Source organism: Camelus bactrianus, unplaced genomic scaffold (genome assembly GCF_048773025.1).
Source record: "Camelus bactrianus isolate YW-2024 breed Bactrian camel unplaced genomic scaffold, ASM4877302v1 HiC_scaffold_30, whole genome shotgun sequence".
Taxonomy (NCBI): Eukaryota; Metazoa; Chordata; class Mammalia; order Artiodactyla; family Camelidae; genus Camelus; species Camelus bactrianus.
In genome coordinates this window covers 7,416,839-7,435,339 of record NW_027413945.1, presented here as the reverse complement: position 1 = coordinate 7,435,339, position 18,501 = coordinate 7,416,839, and the positions used below count along the sequence as shown (strand labels likewise).

General features: G+C 59.3%; 1 protein-coding gene across 1 annotated transcript in view; it reads left to right on the top strand.

The window, feature by feature from the left end:
- Nucleotides 1–18,501, top strand: part of LOC141576765 (tensin-3-like) — an 86,863-nt gene that overhangs the window by 17,470 nt on the left and 50,892 nt on the right. The window contains 5 exon segments of the mRNA XM_074360157.1: nucleotides 322–381; nucleotides 1,248–1,323; nucleotides 4,367–4,377; nucleotides 5,162–5,294; nucleotides 9,080–9,209. Coding sequence (XP_074216258.1) covers nucleotides 322–381; nucleotides 1,248–1,323; nucleotides 4,367–4,377; nucleotides 5,162–5,294; nucleotides 9,080–9,209 — 410 coding nt within the window.

The window sequence follows — 18,501 nt, the reverse complement described above, 5'->3', positions numbered from 1 at the left end:
TGCTTCCCGGTGCCGGCCCTGCCTCCCGTTCCCTCCTGAGACGTCCATGCCGGGGGCTGGTCCTCAGTCCCCCTGGCCCCTGACCACACAAAGCTGCCAGGGTGCGGCAGGGCCGACCTGCCTATCAGGGGCACGGGTGGCCAGTGAGGGGAGCGGCACCTGCCCCGGGAGCGCGGTGTCCCTCGCTGTGGGTGACTCCAGCACTGCTGCCCCAGGCCCCGAGGGCAGGCCCTGGCTCCCCTCTGTCCACGCATCCGTCCGTCAGACTGCGGTTCGCCTGTTGGCTTCGCATCTTTACAGAGCACTCTGTGTGTCTTTCAGCTGCCGGCCCTTTCTGAAGCTCTACCAGGCCATGCAGCCTGTGTACACGTCAGGGATCTAGTGAGTGGGTTGCCTGCGTGGGGGCACTGAAGAGCGAGGGAGGGGCCTGGCCAGGAGTGGGGGGTGGGGTGGGGGCGGGGGTCCCACTGCAGAGCTGGGGAGGGGCCTGGCCAGGGTGGGGCGGGGTAGGGGTCCCACTGCAGGGCGGGGGCGGGGGCTGTGGCAGAGCCCAGATGGACCCCCAGGAAGCCGCCCGGGAAGCCGAGGTGGGGGACCCCCGCCATACCTCTGGCAGGCGTCTTGCTACTGTCACAGTGGTTGGCTCCATCCAGGGGCCAGGACGCTGGGACCGGAGTGGGGCTGAGGGGCCCCATGCTGCATGGAAGGAATCGGATACGGCTCTCATTTGGGGGCCGACCACAATTTGCCTCTCTCTCCTTTTTGTGTTTAGACAAAGGGCAGGCACACATTTCCAGAATGTGTATGAGTTTCTAGATCTTTTTGATTGGGTTTGTTTCTGTTTGGATGAGCATTTTATGCACATTGATAGAAAATGAACAAAGGTGAAAAAAAGGCTTCTCATTGCTCGGAAGGAGCTGTTACCACATGTCTGGACTCCTATTGGACCCGGGCGTTGGTGACACACGGGTGGTCACACTCTTAGCTTATTACAGAAGCGGGGCCGTGAACACCCCTGGGTTCCACGCTGCCTGGGGTCTCTGGTGTTGCCCCCAGGACCTTGCCGGCCCCATGGCTTTTTCGCACCTTTTGGACCCATTTCTGCAGGGGAGAGTCTAAGGATTTGGGTTCCTGGGCAGAGCAGGGTACCTTGTGTGATGTCCATCATGGGGCTGCTGTTCTCAGAATGCATTCTTCCCACTAAATCACGAACCCTGTGACAACGAACCTTTTTGTTTGTTCTGAAGCAACTTTGGCCCAGAAAACCAAGGCAGGGTCTGCATCTCCGTGGAGCCGGCCCAGCTCCTGAAGGGGGACGTCATGGTGAGTGGTCCCCTGCCCCGCTCTCCCACATCACACCCCAAAGGCCCCTGCCATCCCCCCACCCAGAGAAAACCCACAGGAAGGGTGAGAAGCAAGCCTTTCTCTTTAGGCAGTTGGTTGATTTTTTGAGTAAAGCTGTGCAGGTTTTTGTTTGCTTTTTTTTAAATTGAATATAGTTGATTCAGTGTTAGTTTCTGGTGTACAGCATAGCGATTCAGTTACACATACTTGTTCCTTTTCAGATTCTTTTTCATTATAATTTATTACAAGAAATTAAATATAGTTCCCTGTGCTGTACAGTAGGACCTTGTTGTTAATCTGTTTTATATCCAGTAATTTGTACTTGCAAATTCCAAGCTCCTAGTGTATCTCAACCCCCTTCCCCCTTTGGTGACCATAAGTTTGTTTTGTGTCTGTGAGTCTGTTCCTGCTTTTGCAGTGGAATACTATTCAGCCATGAAAAAGAAATAATACCTTTTGCAGCAAGATGGATGGACCTAGAGGTTCTATACTAAGTGAAGTTGGTCAGACAGAGAAAGACAGATACCCTATGATACACTTATATGTGGACTCTAAATAAAATGAGGCAAATGACCTTCTTTACAGAGTGAGTACAGCCTTTTTAACAAAGGGAGTAAACAAGGCTACTTGCAATTTGCACCCTTGAAGTTCAAGTCCTAACCCAGCCACTGCTCTTTCCGGGTTCCCACTTCTCGACTGTAATGCCCGTCTTTACGTGACCCAGGCCTCCCAGGTGTAGATGCAGATGGAAAGTGTTCATTCATCATTAGTAGTCTGCCCCCTGGCTCTGGGCCCCGGCTCTAGTCCTCCAGCCAGAAGGAGGCCAGAAGACCCAGAGAGGCCGAGAGAGAACGGCGAGGCTGCTGTTGTGATGGGCACCCAGCCGCTGGCTCCAGGCCTCGCCTCCAGCCCATGGCCTGGGGGAGAGCCTACTGCCAGCATCTCCAGGCTGGGGGCTCGCTGGGGTCTATGGTGGGTCTGTGGACCCACAAAGGGCCCAAGTCCCTTTGTGATGGCCCGAGGGAGGTGGCCAAAAGCCCGGGAAGTGGCAGGTGACTCCCACACCAGGTCGTGGGGTCCTCTCCCAGAAGGAGCTCCTGACTGTGGGCTGGAGGCTGCAGGTCCTCCCCCTGCCTGGGCCAAGGGCCCGTTGTCAGCCAAGGGCCTGTTGGGGGCCTCACTGGCCCTGCCTCTGTCCCTCCCTCTCCCCTTCCTTCCTTCCCATTAATTCATTTGTCCAGCAGCCCTTTCTGAATGTTGGTAGCTTTCTGAGTGTCTGCGTGGTGCCTTGGCACTGGGGGGGTGGGGGGACATCTTTGTCCTGGAGGAGCCTGGGGAGTGGTCATCTCCAGGAGGGGATCCGGAGAGCCCTGCAGAGATGGTCCTGCCAGACAAGGCTGGCGGGCCAGGGGCTCCAGGAGGACGTGCCCTCGGGCCGGGCGCAAAGCGCTGGGTGGGGTGTGAAAGGCGCAGTGCCGACCCTGAGGGTGCCACTGTGGGGGTTAGCTGTCCTGCGAGACTGAAGCTGGGTGGTTCAGGGCTTTTGCAGCTTGCTTCTGGGAAGCGTGGTGTTACCGAAGCTCTTTCCCGTGTCCTGACGATGCACTGAGCTACACCCGAGGGTCCCCGCCGCAGGACTGAGTTGGAGGCGCGGTGGTCAGGGGAGAAAGCCCTTGGTCTCCGACTGAAGGCACGCTCCAGCCACAGCGGATTTGGCTGGGACAGGCCTCGGCCCATGCCTGGGCTTCCGCCAGGTCTGCGGCTTAAAGGGACTGGGTGGCCTCGGATGGGTCACTGTCCAGACCCGAGCCCCCCTGCTGCATGGGAACCACATGGGGGTTCGTGAGGATGCGATGGGTCAGCGTAGCTGGCGGGGTGAAGGCCACTTGATGTGACCGTGGGCCTGCTGCGGCTTGGCCTGGGGGCCTCCACCTCAGGAGACCCCCAACCCCAGGAGGCCCCAACCCACCGGTCTTACCGCTGCCCAGCCCTGTGGTGAGCTGACGGGGTGCTCCGCCCGGGGCCCCGTCCACACCTGACAGTCCAGAGCCCACCCCCGGCTGGAGTCCCCGGGCAGGCCCACAGCCCACAAGCACCATGAGCCGCTGTTTTCCCCAGGGGACCAGCCGTGGTACTGCTTTAGGGACACATGTCCAGGCCCGTCTGCATCACAGCACAAGTCGAGGTGCAGGCCCCCCGGCAGCTCGAGGGCTCGGGAGCCTCCTGGGGGAATGTTTCCAACATAAAGACATCTCTGTGGTTTTCTGTTCCTGGGAGAGCTGCTGGCAGGCAGATAGGGTCTCCCAGACCCTTCCCAGCAAACAGCCCCTCCGTAGGCCAGACCCTCCCACACCTCTGTGCTCTCCCAATGCAGAGAATTTTGGGAGTGCATTATGACTTGCTTTGTACTTCCTGTGTTTACTGTTCACTTTTGCACACTCTGCACTTATTTTTGCAGCATTATCAGATGGGAGGAGGAGGATGTGAGTTACAGCTGGAAAGGCGTACTTTTCCATCACACAGGGTGGGTTCCCCTTGTGCTGTTTGTAGAAAGGAGGTTTGGTTTACTGATCGAGGAGGCCTCCAGGTAGCTGTGACCTCCCATGTTGGTGTTCCCCACGCTCCCAGGACAAAGTCCCGCTGCCTGGGGGCTCAGACAACCCGTGATCATCCTCTCCCCGTCCTGGAGGCCGGAGCCCAAGAGCAAGGTGTCGGCAGGGCTGGTGTCTCCTGCAGACACTGTCTCCTCCCTGAGTCCTCACGGGGTCTCCCTCTGCGTGTCTGTGTCATCTCTGCTTACAAGGACACCAGTCCCATGGGGTTGCCCCACCTCAATACAACCTCATTTTATGTTAATCACCTTTAGGACTTCAGTGTATGAATTTGGGGGGGACAGAATTCAGATCCTAATACTTGTGTCCATCAAGTAAACCTGCCCTAGTGAGATCAGCAGTGAAATTGGGCTCATTGTTCCCCCCTCCCCCCGCCCCGGGCTGTGACCTGACTGCTCATTCATTCTTAGAGGACGAGAGGGTGAGTCACACGCAGCCCCCACTCCCGCGAGTTTAGATTCCAGCTGTAGAGTGGGACGAGCCGGCGGATCCTCGTGCGTTCTCACCTGTGCACAGAGACACACGGGAGGGTCGCGCCGGGACGGTCACGGCGGGAGTGGTGATCCCAGCCTGGGGAGGAAGAGGCACTCGGGGATGGGCCCCGGGTGTCAGCGCAGCCACACTCAGAGCACAGTCCATTGGCTCCTTGCTCGAAACCCCAGGGCTGTTGGCTCCACCTGAAGACAGCCCGAGAAACCGCACGGGAAGGGCAGGTGCCCGGAATGTCCCTCGCGGTGGCAGAGCATCCTGGGGGCCGCCTGAGCTGCCCTCCTGCACGTCTCCTCCCAGCCTCTCCCAGCTCAGGTGAACTTTGGTTTGCCTGGTCCTGCATTCTGGCCAGTTAGCGCCTGGCGTCCTCCTCTGTGGACCCAGCAGACGGCCCTCGAGTGGAGGAAGCTGCGTCGGGGGAGGGGACGCTTCAGGGCCTTTTCTGTGTAAAGGTTCAAATACACAGGCGTTTTCATCTCTCAGCGAGAACCTGGCAGAGGCCGGGACTTGGACGGACTCCTAGCTGCAGGGAATGAGTGTCTGAGTTCCCACCGCAGGGGCTGAGGGCTCGGCCAGGATGTCTGTCTGGTGTGTGCTGGGCTCTGGATGGCAGGAGGGGCTCCCCGGGCCGGCTGGCAGCCCCGGCCACCGTTCTGAGATGACATCGTCCTCGGATTTTTCCCTCCTGGAGTTTGGTGAATGCATCCTTGTCACAGGTGCCGTCTCCTCCCCGCATCCTCACGGGGTCTGTGGGCTCATCTCCTCTGCTTACAGGGCTGCCCACTTCCCACCCCTGGGATTCTGTGTCGAGACCGGTTAACACGGGTCTCGGGGGTCGAGTTCCGAGAGGTAAGGCCGCGTCCGCTCTGGTGGGTTGGGAACCCTGTGTGGGAAGGTGGAGCTCTGTCCTTCCTCCCTTCCCCTGGGGGGCTGGCAGGAGGGCTGTCCCTCCCTCCCTCTGCACACCCCCACCCCACCTCCCCGTCTTTGCACTGTGCTCCCCCGAGGGCCAGATTTTCGAGGCCACCCCCTCAGGCACTCAGCAGACTCGCTGCCATTGGGGTCTGCCGGCATGTCAGTATGTAACCTCGCTGAGGAATCCGCGTGGGTGCGGCCGCCGGGAGCCTGGCCGAGGTCCAGGCCCTGAGGGCTGGTAAACACTTTCTCAGCCACGTGCCTTGTCTTGCTGTCTCTGCTGGTGCCCCATGGCCACTGAATCCTGCCGCCTTGGTGGCAGCCCCAACACGGCCCCAGCAACCAGCCTGTGTAGCTCCTGCTTCCTACTCAGGGCACTTGGGTGACGTCCGGGTGGAGGACGTGCCCGGGGTCCCCGGACTTGCTCTTGCGGGGGCTGTTGTCGGAGGCGGTCATGTGTCTGTCTGTGTATCGCCCTGCGAGTATGCGCTGTCAGGCGTCTTTCTCCCCCGCTGGACCGCGGGGCCCTGCCACCCTCTGACATCACTGTGGCCTCCATCTGAGTGAAAGCACACTGGCCCTGGCTAACGCAGGCACTCTGATTCACCAGGGCAGCTGACAGGCTTGTGAAACCTTAGGGTGTGTGGCTGTGGCTGTGTCTTTGAGGACACACGTTCCTTGGGGCCGTCTAGATGGCCACCGGGGCCACCAGCAAAGTGGGTGGAAACAGGTGACCCTCTTCCTGGAGGGGGCACATGGCAGCTTTGATGACTGAGGGAGGATGGAACTGAAGAGGGGCCTCCACTGACCAGGCTGGGACCCCAGAGGGCCGACCTCTGACCCTGAGGCAGGTGCTCCGGGGAACCCGTCCTCTGGTTTGGAATTTCTAGAACGCATCAACCCTTGGCCTTCAGATTTTAGAATATTTGCATTTGAAACAATTCCAAGAGCTGGGTCTCAATTTTGCACTCAGGGAAAATACCCCTTGGTCCAAGGTGCTTTTCCTCCTGTAGGTGGAAAGTGTGAAATAAAAACACACCAGTGCCACCTCAGGATTAAGCAGGTCTGGTATTATATCAGTCATTTAAATTTTTTTTTAATTTTTTAAATTAAAAAAATTAAAATGTGTCAGTCTTTAGGCTCCAGATTGTTGGAGAATGTTTCTCTCAGGGCCGTTGGTAACAAATGCATAAAACCCAGCAGATACAGCGAATGTTTGGATTCACATACTGTGTTCCTACATGGTGCTGATTTGATCCTTGTCACAAATTCACAAGGCCGTCATTTTAATACAGAGAAAGTCGTGTCGTCAGAGGAAGTAAGGGTGTTCCCCGAGCCTCAGGCCCACCCCGCCCACACCGTGTGTCTCCACTGTGGGCTTTGGAGGATGGCCTGTGACAGCCGATGGCCTTTGGTGCCCCACTCACTGTTTCAGTTTTTCCCTCTGTTTTCCCACTGTTTCACTGTTTTCCCCTTGTGCAAAGTTGAGCACTGGCTCTTGTGAGTGTCCTTTCAAATGCAGATAGTCTAAAATCTGAAGGCCAAGGATTGCTGTGTCCTAGAGACTCGCTGGGGAGACCTAGGTAAATAAAACTGCTAATGTAGATGGATGAGGGGTAAATTGCAGACCTCGGTGGCTCGAATCTTTATGCAACGTCACCAACACTTGATATCTTCAGCAGTTCTCCCATGGCATGTAGACAGGTGATTCTGGTCTCTTGTCACCAACGCCACGGAGGTTGGCCGTCGTGGATGGTGATCAGTCCGGCTCTGCGGAGGCCCCCAGGCAGGGCTCCTGTAGGATGGGTCCATCCCTTCTCCTGTCAGAGCCGCCCAGACCCCGAATGAGGGAGATGCCCGTGGTCTTCTGTGCCTTCGGGAGACAGCCGGGGTCATTCCTGAGGTGCCCAGGAGCAGGACAGGTGGGGGGTCCACCCTAAGCAGCGGGGAGGGAGGTCCATCCACCATGAAACAGTGGGAGGGCTTCGGGGGGGCTCAGGTCTCAGGAGGGGGCTGTTCTTGGGAGGCTCCCCCTCCCTCCCCCTGAGCCCTTCTTGTCCCTGGAAAAACTAGGTGTCTTCAGACACCGAAGTCTCGCTGGGCCCAGGGAGGTGCCCGGCCCCGGGTTCCCCAGTCTCCACCTGCCCATGGGCCCTGGCCCGCTGCTGGCGGTCCGGGGTGCCATCTGCGGGCTGGCCTGGCCTAGGGCCGCCTGCTTAGGGGAGATCAGTGCCTGGAGGCCGTGTTTTGGGCAACTGGGCCACACCTCAGTGTTTATAAAGACTTGAGCACCCAGACTGGGGCATCTCTGAACCCCTCTTTCCTTTTGTCCAGCTCATCCCCTCTCGTGCCCTAACTTCCAAGGCACCACGGGGAGAGGGCAGGTGGGTCACGTCAGCCCATGGACACAGGCTCGTGGGGGACCACTGTCCTGTGGGGTCTCCCCTGCGGCACTGGGGTGGGGGCCTCGGCCGAGCGGTCAGTGCAGGACGTGGGCCCCAGTGCAGTGAGGGGCAGGCAGCACATTCTGGAAGGAAGCTGAGAAGTCAGCCTCTGATCCGACCCCGCTAAGGGGCCGGAGGACTTGTGACCGGCAAGCCATCTGCTGTTGGCAAGCAAGTTGAAGTTTTCAAGTTTCTGCAGAATTCTTGTTGGCTGGTTCCAGATGGCTGGGCAGGGCCCTGAAGCCTCCAGGTGCCCCTTCTGCTGGGCACGTGGGGTGAAGGGAGTGCCCCCTCCATTCTGTGCATCTGAGAGCAGAATCCAGGCTGATTCTGGCCACAGACCCCTGGGGGCCCTGGAGAGGAGCCCCCGCCCTGCTGTGGGAGGGAAGAGGGGTCCCCTCTCTGCAGCACGCCGCCCCTCTGTGGCCTTCCAGCCCTCCCTGTGGCCAGCGCTGCCCAGGTTGGGGTGGGAAGTGATGCTCAGGGCCCCTCCCCTGCCTGTCCTCCCCTGGTGGTACCAGGTGCCTAGAGGGGTGCCTCCACCCTGTGCGTCAGTGCGGTCACCCTGGAGGCCTGAGCTGCACCCCGGGACCCTGGGCCGCCACAAACAGCCCAAGGTCAAATCACATCCCTGGTGCTTCTGGAGGCTGGTCTCAAATGACCACTCAGGACGCCTGGACAGCCTGGCACTGGAATTTAAGAGCCAGGCCTCTCTCCCCTCCCCTCCACCCCGTGTCTCCATCTCTGTGTGAATTACAACCTGCAGAGAAGCATCGAGCACGTTACAGGAGGTCCTGACCAGCATCTTCTTCCCCGAGGACAGGGAGGCTTTAGGTGAAGCACGGAGAGTTCAGGTCAAACTAGGAAAAAGAGGCCACAGAATTTCATTCTGTGGATGTCTCTCAGAGTTAGAGGTGCAGTGCACCCAAGTTCGCAGGGCTGCTGGCTTCCTGCCCTGCTGGGACAGCTCGGCGTCCTTCAGAGGGACCCACACCTGGGGCAGTGATGCCAGCAGCCCGACTCGGGGGCGGGGCGCTCCCCGGGCCCTCCTGCAGTGCTCCGCCTGTGCGCCCCTTGAGTGTCACCTGTGGTCTAGTGTCACCCATGGTCCAGTGTCTGTGGTCCAGTGTCATTCGTGGTCCTAGTGCTGTCTGTGATCTGGCTGTTGTCCGTGGTCCCGGTGTCGTCCATGGTCTGGTGTTATCCATGGTCAAGTCTCGTCCATGGTCCATTGTCATCCGTGGTCCAGTGTCCACAGCGTGCCCTTGTTTCCAGGTGAAGTGCTACCACAAGAGGTACCGCTTGGCCACCGGCGACGTCGTCTTCCACCTGCAGTTCCACATGGGCACCATCCAGGGCTACGGCCTCGTGTTTGGAAAGGAGGACCTGGACAATGCCTGCAAAGGTGAGGCCCCCCCACCAGGTGTGTGCAGACGTCCCCTGCCGCCACCTTGTGCCTCCCTCCCCACCTCTGTAAATTAGCCCATTGTTAAGTTATCCAGTCCCACAAAAGACTGATTGATCCAGCAAGGAAAAAACTCTTGCACAGTGAAGTTACCAGCACCTTCTCTGCCGTGAGCGCACTGCTGCGGATGTGGGGGTGGTGCTGCCCAGGCTGGCCTGTGAGGTCAGAGTCAGGCCCACCGCGAGTCCGCATGCACAGCAGCGCCTGGGCGCGGGGGTTGTTCGCGCATCTGGCTGTTGTGACTGCTGCCGCGGGATGCTCTGCGCACGGGTTGACCCCACGCTGTCCCCCGCCACTGCTGGTCTTCCCTCCCACGTTGTGAACTTTCCACCTCTTGTCCCGTCGTCCTCATGAGGTTGCGCTTTCTAGGTGCCTTCTCTGTGCTTTCGGGCCCCGCCCTGGGGATCGCTCGCCACGTGCCGCAGGCCTCCCGTCTGCAGGGTCGTGCGGGAGAACCTCCAGGTCTGCTCTGGGTTAGCTGCGGAGGCCTGGGCACAGAATCCCCCCGTGCAGCATTGGGAGGCCGGAGGCCCTTCGGAGCACGGCGCCCAGAGCCCCCCGTTGGCCACACAGACCCCACCGTTGCAGGGGAGCTCAGCTGTCACCGCCCGCCCACGTGGGCTGCATGGTCAGGCCCCGCCACTGGGACCCGGGGACAGGGCAGCGTTCCCAGCGCGAGTGCCCGGAGGCCGTCTGCAGCGGCACCGCTGAGACCTGAGGCCCGCTGGCGCCCCTGCCACAGACTCCTGGAGGCCATCCCAGCACGTGTGTGACGCCCCCGCCACAGGAGGAAAGCGCGCCCCGAGCCCCAGGCAGTGGGAGATGAGCTGCAAGGTGGACAGGCTCCCTCTGACACAGCTGGAAGTGGAGAGAAGAGACCAGCCTGCCGCGATTTCGTCCCTTCCTCATCATGGGTGCCTTAGCTGGTGTTTTCCGCACGGCTGTCAGCCTTGGGATGGAAGGGTCAGCTTTGAGGACTCCGTCTTGCAGGAGGTGGGGGACCCCACCCGCTCTGGCACCCCAGTCCTCAAACCTGATCGTTCAGAGTTCTGTTTCTAATCTCGTTTCTTTTTCTTTTTGTTTTTTGGGAGGCAGAAGTAATTAGGGGTCTTTTTTTAACGGAGGTGCTGGGGATTGAACCCAGGACCTCGTGCACGCTAAGCACACGCTCCACCGCTGAGCTAGCCCCTCCCCCATCTCGTTTTTTCCTACGTGAGCTCTTTGGAGGAAAATGGATGTGGTCAGTCCAACCCTCCTTTACTCGCAGTGGCACTGTTATTTGTGAAGTGGGCCAGTTCCCTGGAGGGGAGGCGGGCTGCTCAGTCTCCTCCACCCAACACCAGGCGGAGTGGACCCTGCCCAAGAATTGCAGTGTGTCCCACAGCAAAAGACACTTTCTCCACTGTGCAAACGTGCCGCATGCCGGGATGGCCGTTCCAGGGGCGGGGGGCGGGCCGTGCTGACATGCTGGCTGTGCCCCATGTCCCTGACAGGTGCCAACGTCTGTGAAGTTCCGGCGTGTTCTGGCATCAGAGGGGGCTCTGCTGTTTGCTCAGTGTGTTCTGTGCATTTGAAGACTTGGAGCACCTGGTCAGCTGCTGGCTGGAGCCCCCTCAGCTGCACAGACCACAGCCCCAGCAGGTGCCGGGGCAGGGCGTGCCCTGGCTCACGTGCTGAAGAACCAAGTGAGGCTAGAACTGCATCGGGTCAAGCGATGGGCTGGCTCTGGTTCCTCCGGTCAGCCTCTCGGGGAGGGACACGCTGGAGGGAAGCCCTTGCCTCGCCTCCTCCTCTGCCTCCAGGGTTCAGATTGCACTCCACCTGATTGCAGGGAGCCCCACCCTCCTGTTTATGTTGCCCTGGCTTTTTTTGGTGGAACCAAAGTCCGTCACTTAGTGGATCTTCCTCCTTCTGCCCAGACTAGAGAGGGAGGCAAGGTCCCTGGGAGGGAGGGGGACACGCCCCCGCCCCGGGGATGCTGTGTTCTGGGCTGGAAGGCTTTCCTTCTTGGAAGAGAGGGGTGAGCTGTTGTGGGCTGAATGGGCTGCCAGGCTGGTTGGAAGGAAGATAAGCAGGGAGCCTGTGTGCATGTGTATGCGTGTGTGTGTGTGTGTGCATGCGCCCACACACTTCTGCTAGGCTGTGTCCTTGAGACCAGAGGGGCAGGACGGCGCCCCGGGACGGCAGAGGGCATCTGATGACATGCAGTGAGCTGAGGGCAGTTTTCACCTGGCAGCGGGGAGGTCAGGCGGCCTCGGGGAAGACAGTTTGCAGGTCAGGGGCATCGGGACTGCTTCTGCCCTTGGAGGTCAGTGATGGCCAGAAGCCTGTGGCTGCTCCGTGGCTGGCTGGCCAGCTGGCTGCTGAGTCAGCCCCAGGCACCCCCATGTCCCCGGCCGGCCATGGCCTGGTGTGTTTGCTCAGTTAGGAGTGCTGTTGACGGGAGACCCGAGCTTGGGCGTTGGGTGGGCAGGACAGGCGCCCATGGGAGCAGCCCTGCCAGCGTTCCGTTTGTGTGGGCTGTCCGGGCGTGGTCACTGGCATGGGGACACACCTTCCCCAGCCCTGCCGTGAACCCCAGCGGCCCTCCAGCCCGTGTCCTCAGCCAGGGTGCCAGGAATCTGTGATGCTGGTGGCGCCGACCCCCCTTTCTGGCTGGAAAACCCCACTCTCGCCCTAGTTTTTCTAGTCTGGGTTTCTCAAGGCACTTCCAGCCTGCTTTGTTTTTAGGAAACTTTTACAAGGGAGGGAGCACTTTCCATCCACCTCCTGGCAGGCCAGGGGTCTCAGGGTGTGAGCTGGCCAGTCAGGAGCAGTGAATGGTTTCTGGAACTCGGCCCTAGCAGAGGAAGGGAGTCGAGGTGTCTGGAGGTTCCTGGCCGTCCAGCACCATGTTTGGCCTCTAATTTCGAGGAGCAGGCACTTTGCATCTCTCCCAGTCTCTGCTGCTGTAACAGGACTAAAGATCGTAGGCTCAAAGGCCCTGGCATGGCCATCACTTCAGAGGTCTCGATTTTCTTGGGAATAGAAACTCATTCAGTCCACGTGCAGGGGAGTTTGTAATTAGCACAGAGGTAGATTCCTGCTGCAAGAAAAATAAAAGCAAACCTCGTTTCCCAAGAGGTTACAAACACCACACTTGCAAATGTCCAAGTGGAAGAAATGAGAGAGAGATCTCAGTGTGAGTGACTTGGTGAGATGACGGGTCTCCCCTAAGAGGGACACCGGCCAAGCCCAGGCGTTTCCCGTGGTTGCGAGGCAAGCCCCTCGGCCCCCGAGGGAGGAGGCATCTCGGGACACTTCCAGAGCCACCTGCAGTTCCACACCTGGTCAGAGGGCGTGCAGGGCCACTCACCCCCTGGAACAGCCTCCTCTCTGGGCCCACACCCCTTCCAGCTGCCCGGTCGGTGATACCCCATCCACGCCTCAGAGGCCGGGACCCCTCGGTGCATGAGACTGCGGGCACTGAGATGCCTGCCTGCTTCTGGGCACCTTGCAGGGCTGGACCAGTGCCACTGGGCCTGTTCTCAGAACTGAAAGGTGGGCAGTTTGTCGCTGGTCCTGCAGCTGGTCACTGAAAGCAGCAAGCCTGGGAGAAACGGTCTCTGACCCCTAGGCTGAGGGTTCCCAGGTGCACTGAGGGGGCGAAGGCGTGGCTGACACCCTCCCCCTGAGCCCTGTGGGCCGGGGCATGGCCCCACGATCCCCCGGGTCCAGCAGGGGCCAGTGAGTGTTGAAGCTGCAGGCAGTGCAAAGGCCCGGGGTTCACTCAGGGTCATCGGTCCCTGAAGAAGCAGAGATGGCAGACTATGGGGCTCAAACGGTGTCCCAGCTGGTGAGAGCTGGAGGGGGCTGTCTGGGGCCAGAGGGCCACCCTGTGCAGATGTGCAGGACAGTTGACACCTGGCAGTTTGGGTCACTAGAGACAATCAGTGACATAGAGAACTTTCCGAGAGGGTTTAAAGATTCCATTTTTTCTTTACATTTCCATGAAAAAGCAATTCCTCACCATAATCCGTCCCAGCTAACGAGGCTGAGTTAAGAACAGTCATTGCCTGGGCACCATGAGGCATTATCGTTCCTGGGCTCTGGGCCAGCGGGAGCACAGGCAGGAACCGGTCACAAGTGCAGGTGTGGGGACACACAGGAAGGGGGTCACACAGTGCCCACCCCTGCTATTCCCTTTGCCTTGGCCTCTCCAAATCACCACGGCCACCCCAGGACAGCCCTCATCACACACCCCGTCACCAGGCAACTGCTCTGCCAGTTAGGGGAGTGAAGCACAGAGAGGTTGAGTAACTCACCCAAGGCCACACAGCTGTGAGGAGTTTTAATTGGGACTCACGCCTGGGTGGGACTCTGCCAGAAAGTCTAGAAGGGGACAGAAGATGTGCCCATAAATCACATTGAAGAGAAAGTTAAAACTAGCTCTGTTCCACAAGGTGGGCACAAAGGGACCACAAAGCTGCCCCGAGGAAGAGAGGCATGCACTGTCTCAGAGTCCAGGAAGAGGAGGCAGGAAGGCCCTGGGAGGGAGGGGGAGGGTGGAGGGATGGTGGGGAGGGGGACACAGCAGGGTGGGCCATTGGCACGGTGAGTTTCATTTCTGTCTTGAAGTCATCATCCTTTTTAAAGTCGAGGCATGGTTCACAAACAGCAAAGTTCACTCTGTTTACCGTGCACTTCCAGGAGTTCAGCGTCCTCTCCTGAAACCCCCGCTACAACTAAGATACAGAATGCTTCTGTCACCCACACAGTCCCTGATGCCCGTCTGCCGCCTCCCCTCCCGCCTTCCCGGCACCCATCTCTGCCCACGGTTGGAGCCCGCAGTAGAAGCCTTTGGAATGTGGGTGCTTCCACTCAGTGCTCTGGGGGCAGGTGCAGGTGGTGGTGTCATCTGTGTCCTCATCTCGCACTCTTTCCCTGGGAGGACCCTCTGCGGGGCTGGTGTCCGATATGGGCATGTCTTGCTGCTGCCTGGGTTTAGCCGGGTGGCCCCGGGCCATGAGTTATTTCAGGGGCGAGCGGGAGGCGGTGTTGTAGGACCAGAAGTGAGCACAGTGGTCAGCAGTCTGTGTCCAGAGAAACAGCCCGGCTGTGGTGAGTCAGGGCGGGCCGGGAGCCTTCCCGTTACCAGGCCCCCACACCAGGCGCAGTGGGCGTGGTGTGCGGGAACCCGGGAGCAGGCCATTCATGGTCAAGACAGAAACACACAGCCCGCCCCGGACTCCCAGCAGGCGGACAGTCCTGCCACCATCTCCCAGCAGCCTCACCGCCCAGACCGCTGTCCCTGGGCCGTGCACCATCTCAGGATTTAGGGAGGAAAACACAGCGTGCTTAAGTGGTTTCTGAGGAGTGTGTGTGTGAGAGAGAGAGCTGCAAAGAAAACATTCAGGCAAATTCCTTTCCAAAATTAAACTGTTAATTTCACACTGAAGTAGTTGGTCAGGTTTAGAATTCCAGCGTCTTCAAAAAGGAAAGCGTGGACGGCGGAGGGGGTGGAGGCAGGCTTGAATTCCAGGTGATCTATTCAGGAGACTTTATTCTAGGGAATACTCTGTTTTCTCCTCTGAGAAATGGGCTTGTGGGTGCCTGCTTCATGAGAGGGCTTCAGGAGTTGGGTGAGGCCATCCCGGGAGCAGAGTGATCCTAGCACATCCTTCAGCAGAGCCTGGCTCCAGGACGTTGGCCACATCGCAGGAGTGGGTGTTCCCCGCAGTCCCTCTTCCTCTGATGATGGGCGTGATTCCTGCTGCCTCACCTGGATGCACCCCTTCCTGCAGTCCTGCTCCCCTTTTCTGCCTCCGCTGACCCACCAGAGGCCAGGAAGCATCCCTGCCCCCCTCCACCTGGCCCTCCTTTCCCGGATCCCAGGCTGGTCCGCTCGCACACAGTCAGGACTCTGCTGAATATTCCACGTCCACCTCCTTTCCCAGCTAACTAGCAGCCGTGACCAGTGCCAGGTAAACCTTTCTGGAGAGGATTTTTCTGTTTTCCTCCATTGAAGACTTGCAGGGAGGCTGTGGTGAGCGCTTTTGAAATGAAAAGTTGCTTTTTAAGCGAACCTGTCACAAAAGTACAACATAAGCTTCTTAGACTCGATACGTAGAAGAGAGGATGGTTACAGGGAGCTTAATGAACCCCTCAGGTTTTGCATCCATTTTTTTGTGGGAAGTGGGGCCTGGGCAGCTGAACGTATTCCAGGTCAGTTCTGCACCTTTTTAGTGGCTGAGTGGCTGGTGCATGCAAGGAGGTGGAGCTGAGATGCAACCCTTCACACACCTGTGGGCTCACACCCGTGAGCACACCTATGAGCACACCTGTGGGCACACACCAGTGAGCACACCCGTGATCACACCTGTGAGCACACCCCTGTGAGCACACCTGTGGGTGCACACCCATGGGTGCACACCTGTGAGCACACCTGTGGGCACACACCTGTGAGCACAGGTGCACATTTATCAGTCTGTGTTCAGCTAGAATGGGGATTTTTTTTTTCATTTTCATTGTTTTGTTTTTCCTGTCTTCCCCATTGTCTTTGCTTAGTTTTGCCGTATTTTCTGGGTGTCCCTCTCCCTCCTGGTGAGATCACCCCCTTTCAGCAGTCACGGGGTGGGGGGTGGGAGTCTGTCCTGCAGCCCCTCCTGGGGCAGGACCATCCACTGGTTCTTTTCCAGACAAGAACCTCCCTGGTGGGTCGTCAGCAGAAGTGGCCAGAGCTGTCACGCTGTTTGATGGTGCACTGGGCTCTGGCTGTAGGGAAACCATTACCAGACAACACGCAGGCCTCCCCTGGAAGGGCTGGGGCTCTGGTGGTGGGGGCGGTGGGCAGGGGGGACGTGGAGGAAGGGGTCCATCCCGAGCTGAGATGGGCAAAGGCTCCCGTCCTGTGTCTGCAGTGGAGAAGCTGGGGTCTTGGGCGTGTCACTTCCCTGACTGGGGACCTGGGTCCTCATTTGCAGAATGGGGATCAATTCAGACTACCCCACATGCCCCTGAGCTGGAAACATGGTGTTCAAACAACTAGTTCAAATGTCCGAAAGGATGCCTGGGGCAGGAGTGAACAAACCCACTTTGCAGAATCCACATCCTGGCCCCACACCCACACCATGGCTTCCACCTCCCCCTGAGTTCTGAGCTGGAGCAGAGCTTCGCAGCACGGAGCCTCCTTTCCCTGAGGGAAGCCCCTGGGGCGGGTGGTGGTGGCAGGACCCCAGCCCCAGCCATGCCAGGGACCCCAGAACGGGGTTTGAAAGTTAACCTTCTGCATCAATTTTCCTGAGCTGGGCCACAGTATAAGGGGCACTCCACCATCAGGTAAACCAGGGTGCCCTTAATGACTGACCAGAGTTCTGGGGGGCTTCGCATGGCAGGGGTGGGTCTCCTGTCCCGTTTCACACGGAGGGCTTGGCAGTCGGCTCTGCAGTTACCCCCCCCAGACCCCCCAGGCTCCCCGAATAAGTTGTGCTCCTGGTTGTGATTTTGGCCTCGTTGCTCTCACCCTGCAGTTCTCACGTGGGGGTCTCAGAAGACAGGACCCCAGCCTGGGTGGGCCAGCTCATGCCCTGTAGGTGTGGTTACAGGTGGGTGGGCCACGCTCAAGTTGGGGGACACGGGTGTGGGTGGGATGGGCGTGCCCCCTGCACACTGGCACCCGCCATGTGCCTGGGCCTGTCTGGTCCCCATCACACCCCCGGGGGCTGCACAGAGTGTCCCGACGCCCCTCAGACCCTTGGCCCCTCTGCCTGCTTGGCAGGCACACTGGGCTCACACGGCACGTACATTCACAGCATCCGTTTCCTTCGACATCTTGGAACCTCGCGTTGAGGGGCTTCAGCTCCTTTCCAGTCTTGTTCGGGGCATTTGAGTACCAGCCAGGAGGGTGGGGAGTGGTGGCATCCCTGGAAATGCAGCTGGCGGGGCTGTGCCGCCCGCCGTGGGGAGAGCTTGTTCTGATGTCTGGTGGGGAGGCCCAGGGGCGGCAGGGAGAAGGGGACATGGGGGCGTTGACCTTCGGGAAGGGTGGGCTGGTTTTAGCTTCCTTTGCCCGCCGAGGCAGCTGCCCATCTTTCCATAGTGGCTCCTGGGGCTTTGCCACGTGAGAACACGCTAGAACGTTCTGCCTCTCAGTGACTCGGTGCCCCCGGGCACAGGGCTGGTCCCTAATGATGGGGACACCATGGGGAGTGAAAAGGGGACTTCGCTCCCGGAGCCCACGCTCCTGTGGGGGTGACGTTGGACACATATGTGGGATGTCACACGTCAGGGTGTGCCACAGACCAACACCCCGTGGGCGGGAAGGAAGTTCAGGAGAGCCCATCCCGAGGAGGCTCAGGAGCATGCCAGGACCGCACTGGAGGCAGGGCACGGCTCGGGCAAAGGCCCTGGGGCAGGCGCGCCTGCTGTGGTCTGGGAGCAGCAGGGTGGGCCAGGCGGCGGTGAGAGCAGGTGGGACATGCCAGGCCTCGTCCACCCCGGGAGGAGCTTTTAGTAGTTACGGCTGTGGGCCCAGGACCTGGGGACATCGTACGTGTCCTCTCATTCTTGTAACTGCACTGAAGGATACAAATAATCTTTCTCTGTCATAACGGGAGAGTTGGGGGCTTGAACATTCATGTTGTGCCCAGGAAGGCAGAGCCAAGGCAGAACAGGACCCCCCCACCCGAGGCTGTCGGGGAAATCGGGCATCTCGTTTGTCCATCAGGAAAGTCAGTCGGACTCCTTTGGCCAAGAATGCAGGGCGGGGGCGGTGGGTGCTGGAGGCCCTTTCCTCCTCGCACCCCCCAGTCCGACTCCCACTCCCTGGGGGCGCAAAGCATGGACGAGGCCCCGACAGCCCCCCTGGGGCCCTGTGAGCTCCTACAGAGAGCTTTGGAAGGTTGGGCTGGCCTGTTGCAAGGGTTGCCTTATTTGGTTCACACTTTGCTGTAGATGTGACATTCACTGGGCGTTTTCTGCTGCGGGCAGTGATCTGTGTGCATGGTAGGAAGTTGGGAAGAGTCTGTGGAGGCATCTGGCTGGGTCCCGAGCTCCCGGGGATGGCAGCCTGTGCCCGCCTGGCCGTGCGGGCCAGGGAGACCCAGGTCTGGACGCTCAGCCCCCTGCTTACTCCGGGCAGCCGTCATGTTTTTATCCTGCGTTCACTCTTATTGTAAGATTTCTCTTAATGCAAATATCAAGAATGAGATTCCTCGTGGCTCCCCAGACAAGGGACTGTCCTGTTCTGTCTCCT